The 19,546-nt window shown below is 41.2% G+C and overlaps 1 protein-coding gene across 1 annotated transcript in view; it reads left to right on the top strand.

Annotated features, from left to right (window-relative positions):
- The window catches only part of Bcap31 (B cell receptor associated protein 31), a 37,907-nt gene that overhangs the window by 4,884 nt on the left and 13,477 nt on the right, over positions 1-19,546 (top strand). Inside the window, exon 5 of the mRNA XM_050125098.1 lies at positions 10,410-10,557. Coding sequence (XP_049981055.1) covers positions 10,410-10,557 — 148 coding nt within the window. The remainder of the gene's footprint in view (positions 1-10,409; positions 10,558-19,546) is intronic.

The following is a 19,546-nucleotide window of genomic DNA, read 5'->3' as shown; positions in this document are numbered from 1 at the left end:
TATGTGGCCTGGACTGTCTTGGCTCTGTAGACCAGGTTGGCCTCAAAATCTGAGATCTGTCTGTCTATGCCCTCTGAGTGCTGAGATTAAAGAGATGTGTGCCTGGCTACTGTTTGTTTGTTGTTTTCTCATCTTAAAAAGAGATGTGATGGGGTTGGATAGATGGCTCAGCAGTTAAAAGCAATGGCTGCTCTTCCAGAGGACCTGGGTTCAGTTCCCAAAAACCACATGGCAGCTCACAACTGTCTGTAACTCTAGTTTCAGAGGATCTGACACCCTCACACAGACATACATGGAAGCAAAAGACCAAAACAAATAAAAAAGCAAATCTCTGAAAAAAAGAAAAAAAAGATATGAGTTGGTTTTTGTTTCTTTTATTTGAGATAGGGTCTTACCCTGTAATCTAGGCTGGCATTAAACATCTGGCTTAGTCTCTCAAGTGCTGGAGTTACACGTATATACCAGCATGGCTAGTCAAGCAGGACTTCCAAGTACAAGACCAGAGCAATTAAACAGCTGGAAATGGGGTTCTGTTTTCTCCTATAGTGTGAGGTAGAAAACTAAGTGACAGCATGTCTTAGAGACAGAGCTGAGACCTCTCTGTATATGCATAGGTATAAAGTCTTTCCAGGTAATACAGTTGTATAGTATTGTAAACTTCAGCATTAGCATGCATTATCCACAAGACTTTGAAAGATAAATGGATCAGAGGGCAGGCTTAGGTCTGTGGCCATGATAGGTGGTATCAAGATGGAAGTGGAGACAAGCAAGGTGATGCTTGCCTTTAATCCTAGCACTCAAGAGGTAGGTGTAGGTGAATTTCTGTTTGAGGCCAGTCTAGTCTTACATAGAAACTTCTAGGATAGCCAGGGCTACATAGAAAGACCCTTATCTCAAAAAACCAAAAAGATGGAAGAGGAACATTTTATAGTGAGGTGGTAGTGAGCCCATTTGGAGACAGGGAGCCAATTAAGCTGTTGTCTGACTGTTGAATGATTGTTGATTTGCTATAGTGAGCTATCAGTATGTTCCCTTGCTTGAACTCTATTCTCTTTACTCTGCTGTGAAACATCAAGTCCTGTTTCAGAGATCTGATGCCCACATAGGCATGGAATATTTTCCTCAAGTTCCAGCAAAAATGCTGCAGGGTAGAGTTTGAGTTAGTGTTATGCACAACTCCATCCACTAGTTGCAGCATTGGGCATTTTCCCTTAATGTTTAGGGTTTGATGGGATTTGTTCAGGCGGGACTTCCTGTGAACAGGCCAAATATGCCTATAGATTCCCAGGCACAGCTATTGAAATGCTTTTAGCAAGACTCTAAGAGGTGGCTTTTTCCACTTAGGGTCTGAGCAGTTTCTGGGATAGGAGCCAATAGGGAGTATGCAGGTCTTGCTTAGAGTTGAACTTCATGAAATGCCAAGCAGTAATAGTATAGTAGTACTTTTTCATCATGACTGCCAGCCCACAAATAATGAGACTTATTTATTATTAATTTTGATTTTATCTTAGGCTTGTCTCTAACTAGTTCTTACAGTGTAAATTAACCCTATATATCTCTGTTCTTTTATGTGATTCGTTAGCTTATCTCCTTCGCATCTGGCTGGCTCCTCTTTTCTTCCCAGAGTTCTCTCTCTGCCTGGAAGTCCCTTCTATAATCTTCTAGCTATTGGTCGTTCAGCTTTTTATTACACCATTCACTTCAATACATCTTCACACAGTATGCAAATATTCCACAATATTTTCCTCTTTTTGTCTAAATAAAAAAGGATTTTAACTGTAACATAGTAAAATTATAAGAACAATTGTTGTGTAAGAATTAGATTCACAGTGTGCAGTCCATTTGTATTTGGCATATACGGAGAAAATATCTATTCTATCTTAGTGAGTCCAAAGTTTTTTACCTAAACCACTTTCTTTCATAACTTATTACCATCCTAAAAATATCTTTGTAGACCTTAAAACATTTTCTTGATAAACAACTTAAACTTTTATGTCTCCCAACCTTATAAACTTAACATCTTTTTTGTTTTGTTTTGTTTTGATTTTTTCTAGACAGGGTTTCCCAGTAGATAAGGAGCTACAGGTTCGCCTTTAACTCAGAATCTATGTGCTGTCCTGAGGCTCATCGTTTCTCCTCTATCCTGTTTTGTATGTCTGACTCATTCTTTGTCTGTCTGGTGGCTCTTCTGACTACCCTTCCTCCTCCCATCAATCTCAGTTTGGCTTTCCCCGCCTAACTTTATCCTCTTTGTCTATTGATCAGTCAGCTTGTTTACTAAACCAGTCATAGCGATATATATGCTTGGGATACTGGGCAGTTGCAATAGAAGAGCTCCACTTCTATTTACAGATATATACACAGTGCACAAAAGGATTCCACATCATTTCCCCCTTTTGCCTAATTAAACAGGAAGGTTTTTTTTTCTTTTTTGGTTTTTGAGACATGGTTTCTGTGTAACAGCCCTGACTGTCCTGGAACTCACCTTGTAGACTAGGCTGGCCTCGAATTCAGTGAGATCCATCTCTCACGTGCTGAGATTAAAGGCATGTGCCACCACCACTCAACCAAAAAGAAAGATTTTTAACGTTAACATGGTAAAATTATATACAACAGAAACAGTTATCAAGTAAGATTATAGTTATAATATCCTGTCTATTTGTATTTGGCAAAATTAGAGAACTCTATTATCTATCTTATATTGGTATGTCTGAAGTTTTATGCCTAATTTGCTTTCTATCATAACTAAGGAAAACTATAAGTTTAGCTATATAGTCTTCAACTCCATCAAAGACTGAAAATGCTACCTAATGTCAGACATCAGGCTGTCTGGAGAGTCACCCAAAGGTCCTCTGTAATGTTGGGGCATCCACTTCTGACCTACAGACCTAGCATAGCTGACAGACTTTCTGTGAAGCAGGGAATTCTGAAGGACTGCCCTACCTTGTCTTGGCAAAGTTCACCAGTCGCCTTTCTTGTATCCTGCTGGTCCGGTTTGGATAGTAACTGTCAACAACTGAGGCAAGGGCAGTTTCTTTACCCACATGGCTAGCTTTTGCCATAAAGAAAACAAGCTGCATATAGTTTCTTTGATGCCCATCATCTTCTCTTGTTGAAATATGAGCGGCGGGGCTGCGTCCCCAACACCCCGGCTGCTTGGCTAGCTCATGCCCGAAATAACAACACACAAACTGTATCCATTGAAAGAACTGCTTGGCCCATGAACTCTAGCTCTTACAGGCTAATTCTCGCACCTGGACTAGCCCATTTCTAGTAATGTGTGTAAGCACCCCAAGGTGCGCTTACCGGGAAGATTCTAGCCTAAGTCCATCGTGGGTTGGAGGAGCTTCATTGCGTGCATCTGCCCGGGAGAGCGGAGTATGGCAAGCATGGCATCTCTGCTCCAGAGCAGAGCTGTCGAGTCTCTCCGGAAGCAGAGCAGAGTCTGACCTCACTTCCTCTTCTGCCCAGCATCCTATTCTGTTTATTCCACCCACCTATGTGCTAAGCTATGAGGCCAAGCAGTTGGTTTATTATAATTAACCAGTTACCTTCCTCCATCATTCTCTGACATAAATTGGTGCTTGCCAGAAGCATATGTGTCTCACTGTTATGAAAATTTTTAGGTTATTAGACATACTAAATTCCATATTATGTAGGCCTTTGAAGTATTTGAGACTATCTATATCTGTGTATGACCTTGGAAAACATACCTAACATGACTATAAGTTTGCCTATTGTAGATGACTACTAATCTGTATTTCTTAATTATACATTGCAGTTTTAAATGAGCTGCATAAGCAAAATACCTTAACTAGAGTAGAAATATACATAGAGTATAGCAAAATTAAATTTAAATTTGTATCAGTGAACCAAACTTCATCCCAAGGTAAAATATTTTGAGATTAATAGTTGTTTTTTGGATTAAAGCAGATTCAATAATCTACCTTTTATCCTATGATTTCTGTATCTCTCCCTTTTCTTTTTAGAACGAGATCCCTGAATCTAATCTCATTTGTTCAGCTTTTTTAATGACCATTACCAATAACAACTTGTAACCAATACTTCTTAAATGATAATAAGTATCCATAATCTATTTTTTGGAAATGTGGTCATAGTTCTTTAGAGTACTTCTGTTGATTAGGGGTGCTGATAATCTTTGGGGGACCCTGAGAAAATTTAGGATTACGGACAAGTCCTGACTGGAGTATTCTGTGGGGCTAGATCATCTCAGCCAGCAGCCTTGAAGCTGGATGAAGAGCTCCAAGGAAACTGCAACAGAGTCATTTTGAGATGCTGGATCGCCTGGGCCATTTGTTTTCATTGGTTTCTGGTCCCCTCATTCTGAAAATACATAAACTTTTAAAGGTAACATACATTTTCGCATAAATACAAGTACATTTTTGCATAAATATAAGTACACAAGTCAGCCAAAGATGATTTTTTTTGTTTTATGTTTGAACAGGTAAAATAAACATCATATGTCTTGTAGTTCTTCTAGGTTTATTTCTTTGTAGCCAGAATTTTCAGGGAGTCTTCCTTGATCAAACGTGATCATCTTTAACTTTGAACAAATCTTTTATTTTCTATGGAAATTAAAGCAGAACCTCTTTCCAAAGTAACATGTCTTTTTGTAGCACAATTAATAAAAACCCAGATACGGAAATTTGGGTTCAACTTGAAGGTCAGAAGAGCAAAACAGTCAGCCACTGGCTCTTCTCTAGCGAGGAATATATGATGGGAGGAGACAGCTCATAGACAGTCTCATTCTGAGATTCCAGGAGTCAGGGTTGCCATTTTCTTTTTGTTTCCTGTGGAAATAAAGGCATAACCTCCCCCTCAACACATTTCCTAACTGTAAGTGGAGACTGTTCTTTTGTTCCCAGCTGACTAAACCTAAATAATCACACAGAACTATATTAATTACAGCACTGTTTGGTCTATTAGTTCAGGATTTTTATTAACTAACTCTTACATCTTAAATGAACACATTTCTATTAGTCTATGTATTGCCACGTGGCTGTAGTGTTACCTCATTTACTACATATCTTGTTTTCTCAGAGGCTAGCTTACAGCTCTCTGATGACTCCTCCTTCTTTCTCCCATCATTCTGTTTAGTTTTCCCACCTAGCTCTATTCTGTCCTGCCATAAGCCAAATTAGCTTCTTATTAACCAATGGTAATAAAACATATTCACAGCATACAGAGGGGAATCCCACATCACTTGACTTCTATTCTGAAGTTTAAAGATATCTTTAAAATGTATATGCTGAGCCTGGCGATGGTGCCGCACGCCTTTAATCCCAGCACTCAGGAGGCAGAGGCAGGTGGATCTCTGTGAGTTTGAGACCAGCCTGTCTACAAGAGCTAGTTCCAGGACAGGCTCCAAAGCCACAGAGAAACCCTGTCTCGAAAAACCAAAAAAATAAATAAAATAAAATGTATATGCTGGTATTATGCAACAGTTTTTTTCCCCACAATTCAACAATAGCTGTCACTTTTTATTCATTAGCATTTAAAACAATTCAGAGTCAACACAGCACCATACAGGATCTAGTCACCCTGTGTATTTCCCATCCTTTTTTTTTTTTTTTAATTTTTATTTATTTATTTATTTTTTGGTTTTTCGAGACAGGGTTTCTCTGTGGTTTTGGAGCCTGTCCTATGTATTTCCCATCCTTATGTGACTTATTTTTTATATTTCTTTACTTTATTATGTTTTGGTGCACGCCTTTAATCCCAGCAGAGAAAGGTGGATCTCTGTGAGTTTAAGGCCAGCCTGGTCTATAGAGTAAGTTCCAGGACAGGCTCCATAGCTACTGAGAAATCATGTCTTGAAAAACCAAAAAAAAAAAAATTATTTTTAAACTATTTATTTTTCTATGATTGTTTATACCCATTTTTTCTTCAGCATCTCAGCATATTTCTAAGCATACTGTATCTGTTAAGAGATTTTCCTTGTCTGGATCTTGTCTGGACCTGCAGTATTCTCTGACCTCGGGAGCCAAGGGTCAGTCAATCTACTGCATGGTTCTTGGCTGGCAGCTGGCTGAAGTCTACAGGCAGCCAATCGTCATACCTCTGTATGCTGAGCCTCTGTACATTGACCAGGGGCCCATCTGAGAAACTGCAGGACTAGGAAGCCACGTCTGGCTCCTTGTGTAAAACTTTTCCATTCTCAGTCCTTATCTTTGAATATTTTAGCCTCCATGTTGGATGCCATGTGTAGTAAGGACTTTCATTAGAACCATCAGCCTGCAAATAATGACATGGAGACTTACTTATTATCAATTATAAAAGCTTGGCTTTAACAGGCTTGTTCCTAAGTAGGTCTTATAACTTAAATTAATCCATATTGTTTTTTTATGTGGCTCATTACCTCATCTCTGTACATCTTTATCCTGCTTCCTCCATGTCTAGCTAGTGACTCTGCCTTTCTTCTTCCCAGAGTTCTCTCTTCCTGGAAGCTCCTTCTATAGCTATTGGATGTTCAGCTTTTTATTACATCAATCACAGCAACACACCATCTTGTTGTTGTCATGTGGTCCCCATTGCCTCTTCCCCAGCCTTGAATTTACAGAGTTTGTCTTCCTGTGCCTCCTGAATGGTGGCATTAATGGCATACACCACCACCTGGCATTTTTGTTTGTTTATTTGTGTTTTTTGAGACAGGGTTTCTCTGTAGCTTTGGAGCCTGTCCTGGAACTAACTCTGGACCAGGCTGGTCTCGAACTCACAGAGATCCACCTGCCTCTGCCTCCTGAGTGCTGGGATTAAAGGCGTGGGCCATCACAAAAGTTGTTGATTTCCTAGTACAACTCCCCGGGGCCAGAGAGAACTATGTAGATCTACTAGTTGACACAAACTATTGTTTTTGTAGATCAGGAATCTGCAACTGTCTGCTTGTGAATTCTAGGGAAATATGGCTCTAATGACTGGTGACTTCTTTAATGCTATGAAGCATAATCTAGGGGGTGTGGGGATGGCTCATTGGATAAAAGCACTTGCTGTGCAGATGTAAGGACTTGATTTCAAATTCCCAGAACCCACATAAAAGTCAGACGCTGAATGTAAGTGTCTACGTCCCATAACTCTTATAGGGAGTTGGGAGGTAGAGTAGAAAAATCCCTAGTAGTTTGCAGGTCCTATCTCAAACAAGGTGGAAGACAAGGATTGACACCTGAGGTTAATCCTCTTCCGTAGGTATTCTGAGAGATCTTGTATTTCTATTCATACACAAATAAACATGTGCACACTGTATACACAAAGATGATTTAAAAATTTAAAAAGCAAAACTTAGAAAAGTCTACATACCTTCTACAGATAGACATGCTTTTTGATAACAATATTATGGCGATAGTGAGCATAACCAGCTAGAGAGCCCTTCCTGATGCTGAGGGACCTAGATTAGATCTTTCTGAGATAGTTGGAAATAAAGAGATTACTTTTATGGATTGAGGCCTGAGAGGAAGTCTTGCTGCTGTCCTTTATTTTATGTTTTATTTTTTTGGTTTTTCGAGACAGGGTTTCTCTGTGGCTTTGGAGCATGTCCTGGAACTAGCTCTTGTAGACCAGGCTAGCCTCGAACTCACAGAGATCCGCCTGCCTCTGCCTCCCGAGTGCTGGGATTAAAGGCGTGCGCCACCACCGCCCTGCCTGCTGCTGTCCTTGTTGATAGCATACAGTGTCTCCTATTCCCAGGTTCCTCTTGATTGTTTGCCAAGGTAGTCTTTGGAATGATGGGATTCCTATGTACAAGTAACAAATAAAAATGGTTTTAGGGGGGCTGGGGAGATGCTCAGCTTAAGAGCACTGGCTGCTCTTCCAGAGGTCCTGAGTTCGATTCCCAGCAACCACATGGTGGCTCACAACCATCTGTACTGAGATCTGGTGCCCTGCTCTGGCGTGCGGGCACACATTGAGGCAGAATGTTGTATACATAATAAATAAATAAATCTTAAAAAAATGGTTTTAGTTTTTTTCTTTTTTTTAGTTTTTTCCTAATTATAAAAATAATGCATATTTTTTAAATGCAAAAGGTAAACACTTAATCCCTTGTAGCACATTGCATAGATAACTATCGTGAATACTTTTTTATGTGTTGAAATATTTACAACCTGGACTTGTACACTTTTCTTTGTACTTTTTTCCATTTACGTGCTGTACTTTAGACATCTTTTCCCCCCTCTGTTGGTGTGTACGTGTACATGCATACAAAACACCATATACATATATAAATCTTTTTTTCCTTTTTTATTGATTTTTATTGAGCTCTACATTTTTCTCTGCTCCCCTCCCTGCCTCTCCCCTCCCCCTTCAATCCTCTCCCAACGTCCCCATACTCCCAATTTACTCAGGAGATCTTGTTCTTTTCTACTTCCCATGTAGATTAGATCTGTGTAAGTCTCTCTTAGTGTCCTCATTGTTGTCTAAGTTATCTGGGATTGTGGTTTTCTTTGCTTTGTGTTTAAAAACCACCTATGAGTGAGTACATGTGATAATTGTCTTTCTGGGTCTGGGTTACCTCACTTGATATGATGTTTTCTAGCTCCATCCATTTTCCCACAAAATTCAAGATGCCGTTATTTTTTTCTGCTATGTAGTACTCCATTGTGTAAATGTGCCACATTTTCCTTATCCATTCTTCGGTCGAGGGGCATTTAGGTTGTTTCCAGGTTCTAGCTATGACAAACAAAGCTGCTGTGAACATAGTTGAGCACATGTCCTTGTGGCACGATTGTGCATCCTTTGGATATATACCAAAAGTGGTATTACTGGGACTTGAAGAAGGTTGTTTCCTGATTTTCTGAGAAATCGCCACACTGACATCCAAAGGGGTCGTACCAGCTTGCATTCCCACCAGCAATGCAGAAGTGTTCCCTTTTCCCCACAACCTCTCTAGCATAAGTTGTCATCAGTGTTTTTGATTTTGGCCATTCTTACAGGTGTAAGATGGGATCTCAGAATTGTTTTAATTTGTATTTCTCTGATGACTAAGGATGTTGAACATTTCCTTAAGTGTCTTTCAGCCATTGTAGATTTAGACTTTTTTGAGAGTTCTCTGTTTAGGTCTGTACTCCATTTTTTTATTGGATTATGTGATCTTTTGGTGTCCACTTTCTTGAGTTCTTTGTATATTTTGGAGATCAGATCTGTCTGATGTGGGGTTAGTGAAGATCTTTTCCCATTCTGTAGGCTGTTGTTTAGTCTTGTTGACCATGCCCTTTGCTTTACAGAAGCTTCTAAGTTTTAAGAGATCCCATTTATTAATTGTTTCTCTCAGCGTCTGTGCTGCTGGGGTTCTATTTAGGAAGTGGTTCCCTGTGCCAATGTGTTCAAGTGTACTTCCCAGTTTCTCTTCTATAAGGTTCAGTGTTGCTGGCTTTATGGTGAGGTCTTTGATCCATTTGGACTTGAGTTTTGTGCATGGTGGTAGATATGGGTCTATTTTCATTTTTCTACGTGTTGATATCCAGTTATGCCAGCACCACTTGTTAAATATGCTTTCTTTTTTCCATTTGATATTTTTTGCTTCTTTATCAAAGATCAGGTGTTCAAAGATGTGTGGATTGATATCCGGATCTATTTGGTTCCATTAGTTTTCTTGTCTCTTCTTATGCCAATACCAGGCTGTTTTCAGTAATGAATTTAACCCATTTCTAGTAATCTGTGTATCGCCGTGTGGCTGTGACTTACTGGGTAAAGCTCTTGTGTCTGTCTCTGGCAAGGCTACATGGCTTCTCTCTGACTCCACCTCCTTTCTCTCAGCATCCAGTTTAATTTTCGCTGCCTACCTCTCTTCTGCTCTGCACAGGCCCAAGCCAGTTTCTTTATTAACCAATGGTATTCACAGCATAAAGAGGGGAATCCCACATCAGTGAACCTGAGCGTATAAATGTATTTTATTTTCTACCAGGTGGACAGGCACACTGTTGTAATGCAAGATGAGCTTGAAAACCAAGTAGTCTCAAACTAGAAACTACAAAGTGAACAGTACCCAAACAATGATATCTTGCCTGTCTCACATGGAGGCGTGTTAAGAGGTGCCTTCATATAGTTTTTTTTGTTTGTTTGTTTTTAGGCATTTGTTTGATATAGGGTCTCATCCTGTAGCCCTGGCCTCAGGGCTACAGGTCATCCTGTGACCTTCAGGCCTCAGTCTTTCTAATGCCGGGTTTATGGGTACATACCACCATACTCAGCTCTTCAGGTAGATTTTTATGTGTCGACTTCAAAAATGTCCCCACTTTGTTGGAGGAATTGACCTCTTTTTTGGTGGTGGTCTAAGGTTGGGAGCTTTTGATAAAACCTCCCACAAAAGGTGTGCGTAGAATTAGTACTTGGATATGAAGGAAAGGGGTCTTGCTACCTGTTTTTCTTTTTAAATGGCCACCTCTGCTCTATCATAGATGCTGCACGTGAGATCCGGAAATATGATGATGTGACAGAAAAGGTGAACCTCCAGAACAATCCAGGTGCCATGGAGCACTTCCACATGAAGCTTTTCCGTGCTCAGAGGAATCTCTATATTGCTGGCTTTTCCTTGCTGCTGTCCTTGTGAGTAGGGCCAGAGGCTTGTGGAGGAAGCTGTGGGCTAACCAAGAATATAGTGCTGTGTAGTTTGGCTTTCTCCTGTGACTTTAACTCCTCATTGTATATCCTGGACCCAAAGACCTTGTTTGTGTTTGATAAACCACAGAATTGCTTCCTGACCTTCCTAGGCAGCATGGAGATTAGGAGTAGGGTGCAACAAATTCTAAAAGACCTTATCTTTTTTTTTTTTTCCGAGACAGGGTTTCTCTGTAGCTTTTGGTGCCTGTCCCGGAACTAGCTCTTGTAGGCCAGGCTGGCCTCGAACTCCCAGAGATCCGCCTGCCTCTTCCCCCCCCCCCCCCCCCCCCCCAGTCCCCGGATTAAAGGCGTGTGCCACCACCGCCCGGCTTATCTTTTTTTTTTTTTTGAGACAATATTATTACACATCACTGGCCATCCTAGAACTCACTATGTAAACAAGGCTGGCCTTGAATTTATTAAGATCCACCTGCTTCTGCCTCTCAAGTGATGGGATTAAAGTTGTGTGCTACCTACCTGGGAGAAGACCCTGTCTTAACCACACTTTGTGGTAAGTCAGATGTGTTATATCTTGTGCTCTGTTTGCTTGTAGACTGAAGTAAGCTGCAAAGCCTTTTCTCTATGAAAGGATCTTTGAAGCCCATCTAATAAGGGCCTAACTGGTTTGGGGTATACGGGGTACTGAGTTGGGTAGGGTAGGCAGAAGTAACTTGAATGGGTTGTGACTCACCCTGTCCTCCGGGCCTTCCCTAGTGTAAATTTGTATCCAGATCATGTTGTGATCTGTAGTGTCTTTCTGGTCATATCTTATGAGACTGAAATGCTCGACCAAGGTTGCAAGGGTGGCTAATTGGGTAAGATTAGATGAGTAGAAAATGCCTATTAGCATCTGGAGCCCTGTTTTCTGCTTCTGGTTTTACCCTTGGGCTTTAATCTAATGGCCTAGCTGAGAAATAGACATGTTCAGGCTAAGGCATGTGAACAAGGTATTAAAAGGATATCAATACTAGGCTGGAATGTAGCTCAGTAGTAAAGGATTTGCTTAATGATTTCCCAATAGGCCCTACTCTACCTCTTTGTATCATCACAATGGAGATTAAGCTAAACAGATGAATTTGGGGGGGCCATTCAGACAGTGCTACCTTGTGAGTGAGTGGATTCTTATGCTAGGTTCAAAGATAGTCATTCTCACCTGGATTTAGGCCCAAAGACTCAAGATTTAGTGTTTAAGGGATTTTTATCATCTTAATCACTTGGCATGTTGTGCTTCAGTAGGCATTAGTATGACTACCTATCCAGATTTTAACTTTCCAGAAAATAATCAGTCCAATGATCTTGGCAGGCAGATCTCTGTGAGTTTGAGGCCAGTCTGGTCTACAAGAGCTAAGAGCTAGTTCCATCCAAAACCACAGAGAAACCCTGTCTCGGAAAAAAAAAAAAAAAAAAAAGAGCTAGTTCCAGGACAGGCTCCAAAGCTACGGAGAAACCCTGTCTTGAAAAACCAAAAAAAAAAAAAAAGAAATGGGGTAACATCAAGTTGCCTGGGCTGTTTTTCAGATTATTGTTCCTCTGCTTCAGCCTCCTAAAGTAGCTGGGATTATTAAATATATGTCAACCTGCTTGGCTTAAAGTAGTATGTTTGATCATCTTCAAGCTTAGCATCTTCAAATTTAGGAAACTCAGGAAGTGAGAATGCTGAGAGAACTCGACAAATACTTTAGATATATAGAGTTTTAAAAAGTACAGTACAGTGAGGATGGGTCTAGGGGTGTAACTTAGTGGCAAGAGTTCCTAGTGTGTGCAAGGCTGTAGGTGACCTCTAATCACATATACACACACACACACATGCACAGAGAGTAAGGACAGTGAAAACCTACTGTTTTGCTTGGGGAAATGAGAAGAACTGTGTGGAAAGCAGGCTTTACATGGTTTTGTTAAGTAAGGAGATGGACAGATTAAAACTCAAAGCATATAAGGCTCTACCAGAATACCAAGCTTCTCCAAACAATTTATTTAGACATGATATTTTATTCAGAAACTGCAAGACCAGCTAGAAATGGAATTGCTACTGATTCTTAAGGAACTGTAGAGTGGGATAAATGTTGGAAGACAATGGACATGCTTGCTTTCCAATTACCAAGTAGAGAGAGTAGATGGGGAAATGACTCGGTTGGGAAGATTTGCATTAAACCTGAAGTCATATTCTAGAGAGGTTGGTGTGCTTTTGAGAAAGGGGATCTAAATTACTGGAGAGTTCTGTAAGTCTTATCCCTCCCTTCTATAGATCAAACATAATATTATCAGTAGTGTTTGCCAGGTTGAAATGTTGGGGGAGATTTGCTCATAATGATTGCTCCGATTGCTCCAAGACCACCACCAATGGAGTTGACCTCCATTTGTAAAGTCCACATTCAGCTGACTGGAATGGGTCATTGAGTTCTCTGGACTAAGAGGAGAAAGCAGCACACAGAAAAGGAAGAGGTAGGGACAAGGTGTTGCACTGGCTTAGATCAAGGAAGTAGACAGGGAGAATCGTGTCTTCATGTTCACTCTGTGGATTTCTCAGGTTCATTCCTTAATATTTATCCCTGAGTATTATTTTTCAATAAATGATAAAGTATCCCAATACTGAAAGATCCCAGGGACCCAATGCTAAAGTGTGGGCAAGGCACTGGCCTACCTAGTGTACTTAGGTGTAGTTCTAATTCACATGAGTTGCTACTATGCAGATCAGTGCCATTCAGATAGAGGCCGCATGAGGCTTTCTGTCTACTCTTGGCCTATGCCATGCAGATGAGGGTGTGGTGAGTAGATAGGACAAGAAGTAGACACTAACAAAAATAGCAAGTAGGTGAATGACCTTTCAGAATCCCAGCTTTCTAGATCGCCTCAATAATTGAGCTGGATGGAATGCGAGACTTGAAGTTTTAATGGGAAGAGATTTATAAATGGGCATATAAGGTTCATCAAGGGCAAGGAGACTGAGGTAAACAGGAACACAAAGACTTGGGGGGCTTGTTTACAGCTTAGTTGAATTAGTGGCAAAAACTCATAGGCAGGGAAAGAGCCTGTAGTTTAGTTCGGTGCTCAGCATTAAAAACAAAGCAAAACAAAACAAAACAAAAAATCATCTGGGGGCCAGGTGGTGGTGATACATGCCTTTAATCCCAGCACTTAGGAAGCTGTATTCTAGAATGGCCTGATTTACAGAGCAAGTTCCAGGACAGCCATGGCTACACAGAGAAACCCTGTCTCAAAAATACAACAAAACAAAAAGTGTTCAGCAGTTAAGAGCACTTGTTTTTGCAGAGGACACAGGAGGTTTGGTTCCCAACACCCACGTGGTGACTTCACATCCATCCATAACCAATTCCAGGGAATCTGACATCCCACCCCACCCCCAGCCACCAAGACAGGGTCTCACTATGTAGCCAGGTGGGAAATCTGAACAGAGATATATAAAGTAGGCAGAGTCAAAGAGATGCCTTGTAGCTGCCGAAGGAGACAGATTCCCCGGAACCTTTCTGGTGGTAGGCCACAGCCTTGTGTGATACACAGATTAAAAGAAATGGGTTAATTTAAGATATAAGAGTTAGTTAGTAAGAAGCCTAAGCCATTGTCCAAACAGTGTAATATAGTTTCTGTGTGATTGATTATTCAGTTCTTGGCAGCCGGGAACAAACAAGCAATCTCCTACAACAGGGCATGAATATAGCTTGCAGTACAGGCCATTGCTCTGGGTGAGGTATTGTGAGTGACTGAGAAGTGAATGTGAAGGACTACCATACTATAAACTTTATAAATACTGCATATGTAGGCTGCTTTTATTTTTTTTTTGTTTTTTTTTGTTTTTGTTTTTTCAAGACAGGGTTTCTCTGTGGTTTTGGAGCCTGTCCTGGAACTAGCTCTTGTAGACCAGGCTGGCCTCGAACTCACAGAGATCCGCCTGCCTCTGCCTCCCAAGTGCTGGGATTAAAGGCGTGCGCCACCACCGCCCGGCCTATTTTGACTTTTGATTGTTTGTTTGTTTGTTTTTTGAGACAGGGTTTCTCTTTGTAATAACCCTGTCTGCCCTGGAACTTTTTATGTTGACCAGGCTGACCTCAAATTCACAGAGATCCTCCTGCCTCTGCCTCCTGAGTGCTGGGTTTAAAGGAGTACACCACCACCTTCCAGTTAACTTTTATTTGCTTTTGTTTTGTTTTGTTTTGCTTTGCTTTGTTTTGTTTTGTTTTCAAGACAGGGTGTGTCTGTGTATCTCTGGCTGTCCTGGAACTCACTCTGTAGACCAGGCTGACTTTGAACTTAACGAGATCCACCTGCCTATGGCTTCTGAGAGCTGGGATTAAAGGCATGCACCACCACTGCCTGGTGAATTTTGCAGTTTTAATGTTCGGTTTCCTTTTCCATTTCAGCTGTGTACTTCCTATAGACAAAAATGACATTAATCTAATTAGAGCCCTGTCATGTGTGGTGCATTGTTGAGGAAAAGTAAAATTCTCACTTTGAGACACATAGTTCTGTGTTTTCTTTGTGCTGAGAATGAAACACAAGGATGTATCCTTTCCATATAAGTGATTTAACACTGGGAAATGAAGCCTATCAGGAAATCTCCATAATCAGTGTGCAAAATGTTTTGCAGTTGGGTAGCTTCAGATAAAAAGTAGATCTTGTATACAGTTCTCTTAGAGTGATTGGTACTTAGGATGGAAAACTTCAGTTTGCATGCACCACTGAGCCTGCTCACGTAGTCCTAATCCTGTATCTGTTATGTTGACAACTGTTGTTTAGCCTTTGACAAGCATATAGCAAGACAAATGGCTTGATTTAACTTCTTGTTGAGATTGCTCAAGCAGCCACATGTGCGTGCTCCATGAACTACATGCCAGCTATCTAGCTGTGCCTATAGCACCCTCCTGTGGCTCCATCTAGTAACAAGCAGAGGCATACAGAGCTTGGAGTTTGAGGCCAGTCTGTTGCCTGTTCTTTAGAGCGAGTTTCAGAACAGCCAGGGCTACACAGAGAAACCCTGCCTCAAACTCCCCGCCCCCCAAAAAAAAAAACAAAAATAAGTATGTTCTTCTATTTATTTATTTTTTTGAGACAGAGTTTCTCTGTGTAACAGCCCTAACTGTCCTGGAACTTGCTCTGTAGACCAGCCTGGCCTCAAACTCACAGAGATTTGCCAACCTGTGCCTCCCTAGTGCTGTGATTAAAGGTGTGAGCCACTACCCAGCAAGAAGTATGTTCTTGAATCTGTCAACAAACACTGTTGATTGGCCCTAATGGTAAATTAATAATACCTTTTATACCTTTGTTTTTGTTCTACATATCCTCTTGTACATAAGCCCCTCCAAACTTTAAAAAATGAGATCTTTTGGGTGGTGGCACACACCTTTAGTTCCAGCCCAGAGGCAGGTGGATCTCTCTGAGTTGAAGGCCATCCTGATCTTCGAGTTCCTGGACAGCCAAGGCTACACAGAGAAACCCTGCCTGGAAAAACAAAACAAACAAAAAGAGATCTATGTAGCCCTGGGAGGCCAGGCTGTCTGTAAACTCATAGAAATTTACCTGCTTCTGCCTCCTGAGTGCTGCACCTAAAATCAGATACCATCACTTTGCCTTTTTTGTTGTTTTTCAGACAGGGCTGGCTTCTCTTTCACCATCCTTCCTCAGTTTCCCAGGTACTGGGATTATAGGTGTAAAACATCACGCCTGGCTTTTTTTGTTCTCTGTGTAGTTTTGGAGCCTGTCCTGGCACTAGCTCTGTAGACCAGACTGTCCTCGAACTCAGCGAGATCCACCTGCCTCTTCCTCCCAAGTACTGGGATTAAAGCTATGCACTACCACTGCCTGTATGCCTGGCTCTTATACACATTTTTAAATATGATTTGTTTGTGTGTGTATTTGTGAATATTGAGGCCAGTGTCAATATCTTCCTCTGTTGCTTTCCATTTTTTTAATTTGAGATGTCTCTATTTATAGGTAGGTATTTTGTGCTCTAACAAGTAAAGCTTGCCTGAAGATCAGAGTGCAGAGCTAAGCCTCTAAGGCCAGGTGGTGGTGGCATACACCTTTAATTCCAGGACTTGGGATCACACACCTTTAATCTTAGCACTAGGGAGGTAGAGACAGGAAGGGATATGACTGGGTGGAGAGAGGAATATAAGGTAGGAGGAGACAGGAGTTCACTCTTTGATTTTTAGTTTGAGGATTTCATTGAGGTGGCTTGCTCCTTCTCTGATCTTCCAGCATTTACCCCAATATCTGACTCTTTTTTTATTATTAAGACCAATTAGATTCGTGCTACATTTAATGAATCTGAAACTCACTTCTTCAACTAGTCTGGCTGGCCAGAGAGCTCTAGGTAGATTTGCATTTACCCCTCTTCCCTTTGCCTTGCACTGGGGTTATAGGCATGTTCCACCATGCCTGATTTTTACATTGGTGTTGGGGATCTGAACTTATGTCCTCATGTTTGCAAGTACTTTGAACATTGAACCATCTCCCAAACTCCTCTAAATATTTTTAGTGGATGATTGATATGTATGTGTATTCCTGTGTGTGTCTTGTCTCTTTACTGTATCAAATTTAATCGTGTTATGAGAATCGTTTTTGGAATTTTTAGCAAACCATGGAGTATTACTTTGTTTGGAAATTGTTGGGTTGTTCCACAGAAAGGCAAATAAAGTTGCAGAGTGGGAGATAACACACTGAGTTGCCCTTAGTGTAGCATGTTTGAGTCAGGGCAAAGAGATGCTCATGTTCTGTGGGAACATAGCTGGACATCAGACACCTTCACATTGTTGGGTTATCTGCTTGTATGGGCAGTAGAACGGGTATTAGAGGTCAGAGGGCTTGTGTTCCCATACCCATGCTTTTCTTCCAGCAGCATTTTGGCTTTAAATAAGCAGCCTTCCTCTCTCACACCCAGTCTTCAACAAGGGCTTATCTAGGACATTGGTCAGCTGCAAGATGTCCCGTGTGGGGGGGGGGGGGGGGGGGGGGGGGGGGGGGGGGGGGGGGGGGGGGGGGGGGGGGGGGGGGGGGGGGGGGGGTGGTGGAGTATGTGCCTGAGCCTAGTGTGTTTTATTCAGGTTTTAGCTGAAACCAAGAGGAATTGTAACAATCCTTTTATGTAGCGTGAATTCTAGATGGTTTAAATAATAAAAACTCAGAGTCAGATATTAGGGGGTGAAAACTAAAAGATCCGAGAAGCTGAGCAGCCAGCCGCTAGTTCTCACTTCTATAAAATCCTCAAACCGAATGTGGTATCCTGTCTCTACAAATCCTCAGACTGAATCCTGAATACTGTCTCCTCGTGCCTTATTGCCCAACCGTATTTATTCCTGTCTTACCTCCCTAGTGCTGGGATTAAAAGTATGTGCCACTACTGCCTGGCCTATATGACTGACTGGTGGCTCACTCCGCACTCTGATCTTAAGGCAAATTTCATTTGCTAGATTATAAACAAAATATTAGGTGGACCTTTGTGTAGAGAGGACATTCATGAGAGACTGCCATACCCAGAGTTCATGCCTGATGCTAGATATGGTCCAGATAACAGATTCCTTGCAATGATGAAACTTTTTAGGATTGGATGAGTGAGTTAAGCTCACGTCCAGCTTCAGATCACACAGTAAAATACTTTTTCCTGGCTTTTGGTAGGCAGGTGTTGGCCTGGTCTGGGAGGTAAACTCCACTATCCTGTTTGCATTAGTATTGTAAGAGGTTAGTAACTGTAATATCTTATTGACTTTCATATATCTGCAGATCAAAACAAAATGGTAGCACATGTTTATTAAAGGAACATAAGGCTTTTTGTAGTGCTAGAAATTGAACCCAGGGTCTTTTGCATATTAAATAAACTCTTCTCAACTGATTTTGACCTTCATCTCACCCAAACGAGACTTGAAATGAGCAAAAATAGGAAAATGCTCTCTAAAATGTTCTATGACCACTTGGTTCTTTTTTTTTTTAAAGATTTATTTATTTATTATGTATACAACATTCTGCCTCCATGTATGCCCACATGCCAGAAGAGGGTGCCAGATCTCATTACAGATGGTTGTGAGCCACCATGTGGTTGCCGGGAATTGAACTCATGACCTCTGGAAGAGCAGTCAGTGCTCTTAACCACTGAGCCATCTCTCCAGCCCATCTATGACCACTTGGTGTATGTGCATATATGTGTGGGGATATGGAGGCCAGAGGAGGACATCAAGTGTCTGACTCTGTCACTTTCTATTATTTTCCCTTGAGATAGGTCTCACTGAGCCTGAAACAAGGCTGGCATTCAGTGTTAGTGGCGGACAAGTCCCCCCAACCGCCCTGTCTTTGTTTCCTCACAATACTAGGATTATAGGTACGTGTAGCTATTGCCTGCTTTTTTATTTGGGGGCTAGTGTTTGAATTTAAATTCTCATGCTTATACAGCAAACATTCTTATCCACTGAGCCACCACTCTATCCCTGTTTATAGCTGCACTTCTTTTTTCCTTTGAGATGGTCTCACTATGAAGCCCAGGCTGGCTTCAAACTCAAAGATTCACTTGCTTCTGCCTCTCAAGTGCTGAGCTTAAAAACATGCACCACCATGTCAGCAAAAGCCAGTCTTGCTTATACCTTTCCAGATCCTTCTATACCTAATATCAATCTTATTAATCATTAAGCATTTTAAGACAAGGCACATAATAAAGTTTTACATTTCTGCAAGGAAGAAGTTAACATTCAGAGTAGTTCAGAAGCCTCTCTGACTCCCAGATCTTGTCACTGGCTGTGTTGAGATTTCAAGTTTTTTTTTTTTTAAATATTTATTTATTTATTATGTATACAATATTCTGTCTGTGTGTATCCCTGAAGGCCAGAAGAGGGCGCCAGACCTCTTTACAGATGGTTGTGAGCCACCATGTGGTTGCTGGGAATTGAACTCAGGACCTTTGGAAGAGCAGGCAATGCTCTTAACCACTGAGCCA

Source organism: Alexandromys fortis, unplaced genomic scaffold (assembly GCF_014885135.2).
Source record: "Alexandromys fortis isolate MF-2015 unplaced genomic scaffold, M_Fortis_MF-2015_v1.1 scaffold_225, whole genome shotgun sequence".
In the NCBI taxonomy this organism is placed as follows: Eukaryota; Metazoa; Chordata; class Mammalia; order Rodentia; family Cricetidae; genus Alexandromys; species Alexandromys fortis.
This window is presented reverse-complemented; position numbering and strand designations above follow the sequence as displayed.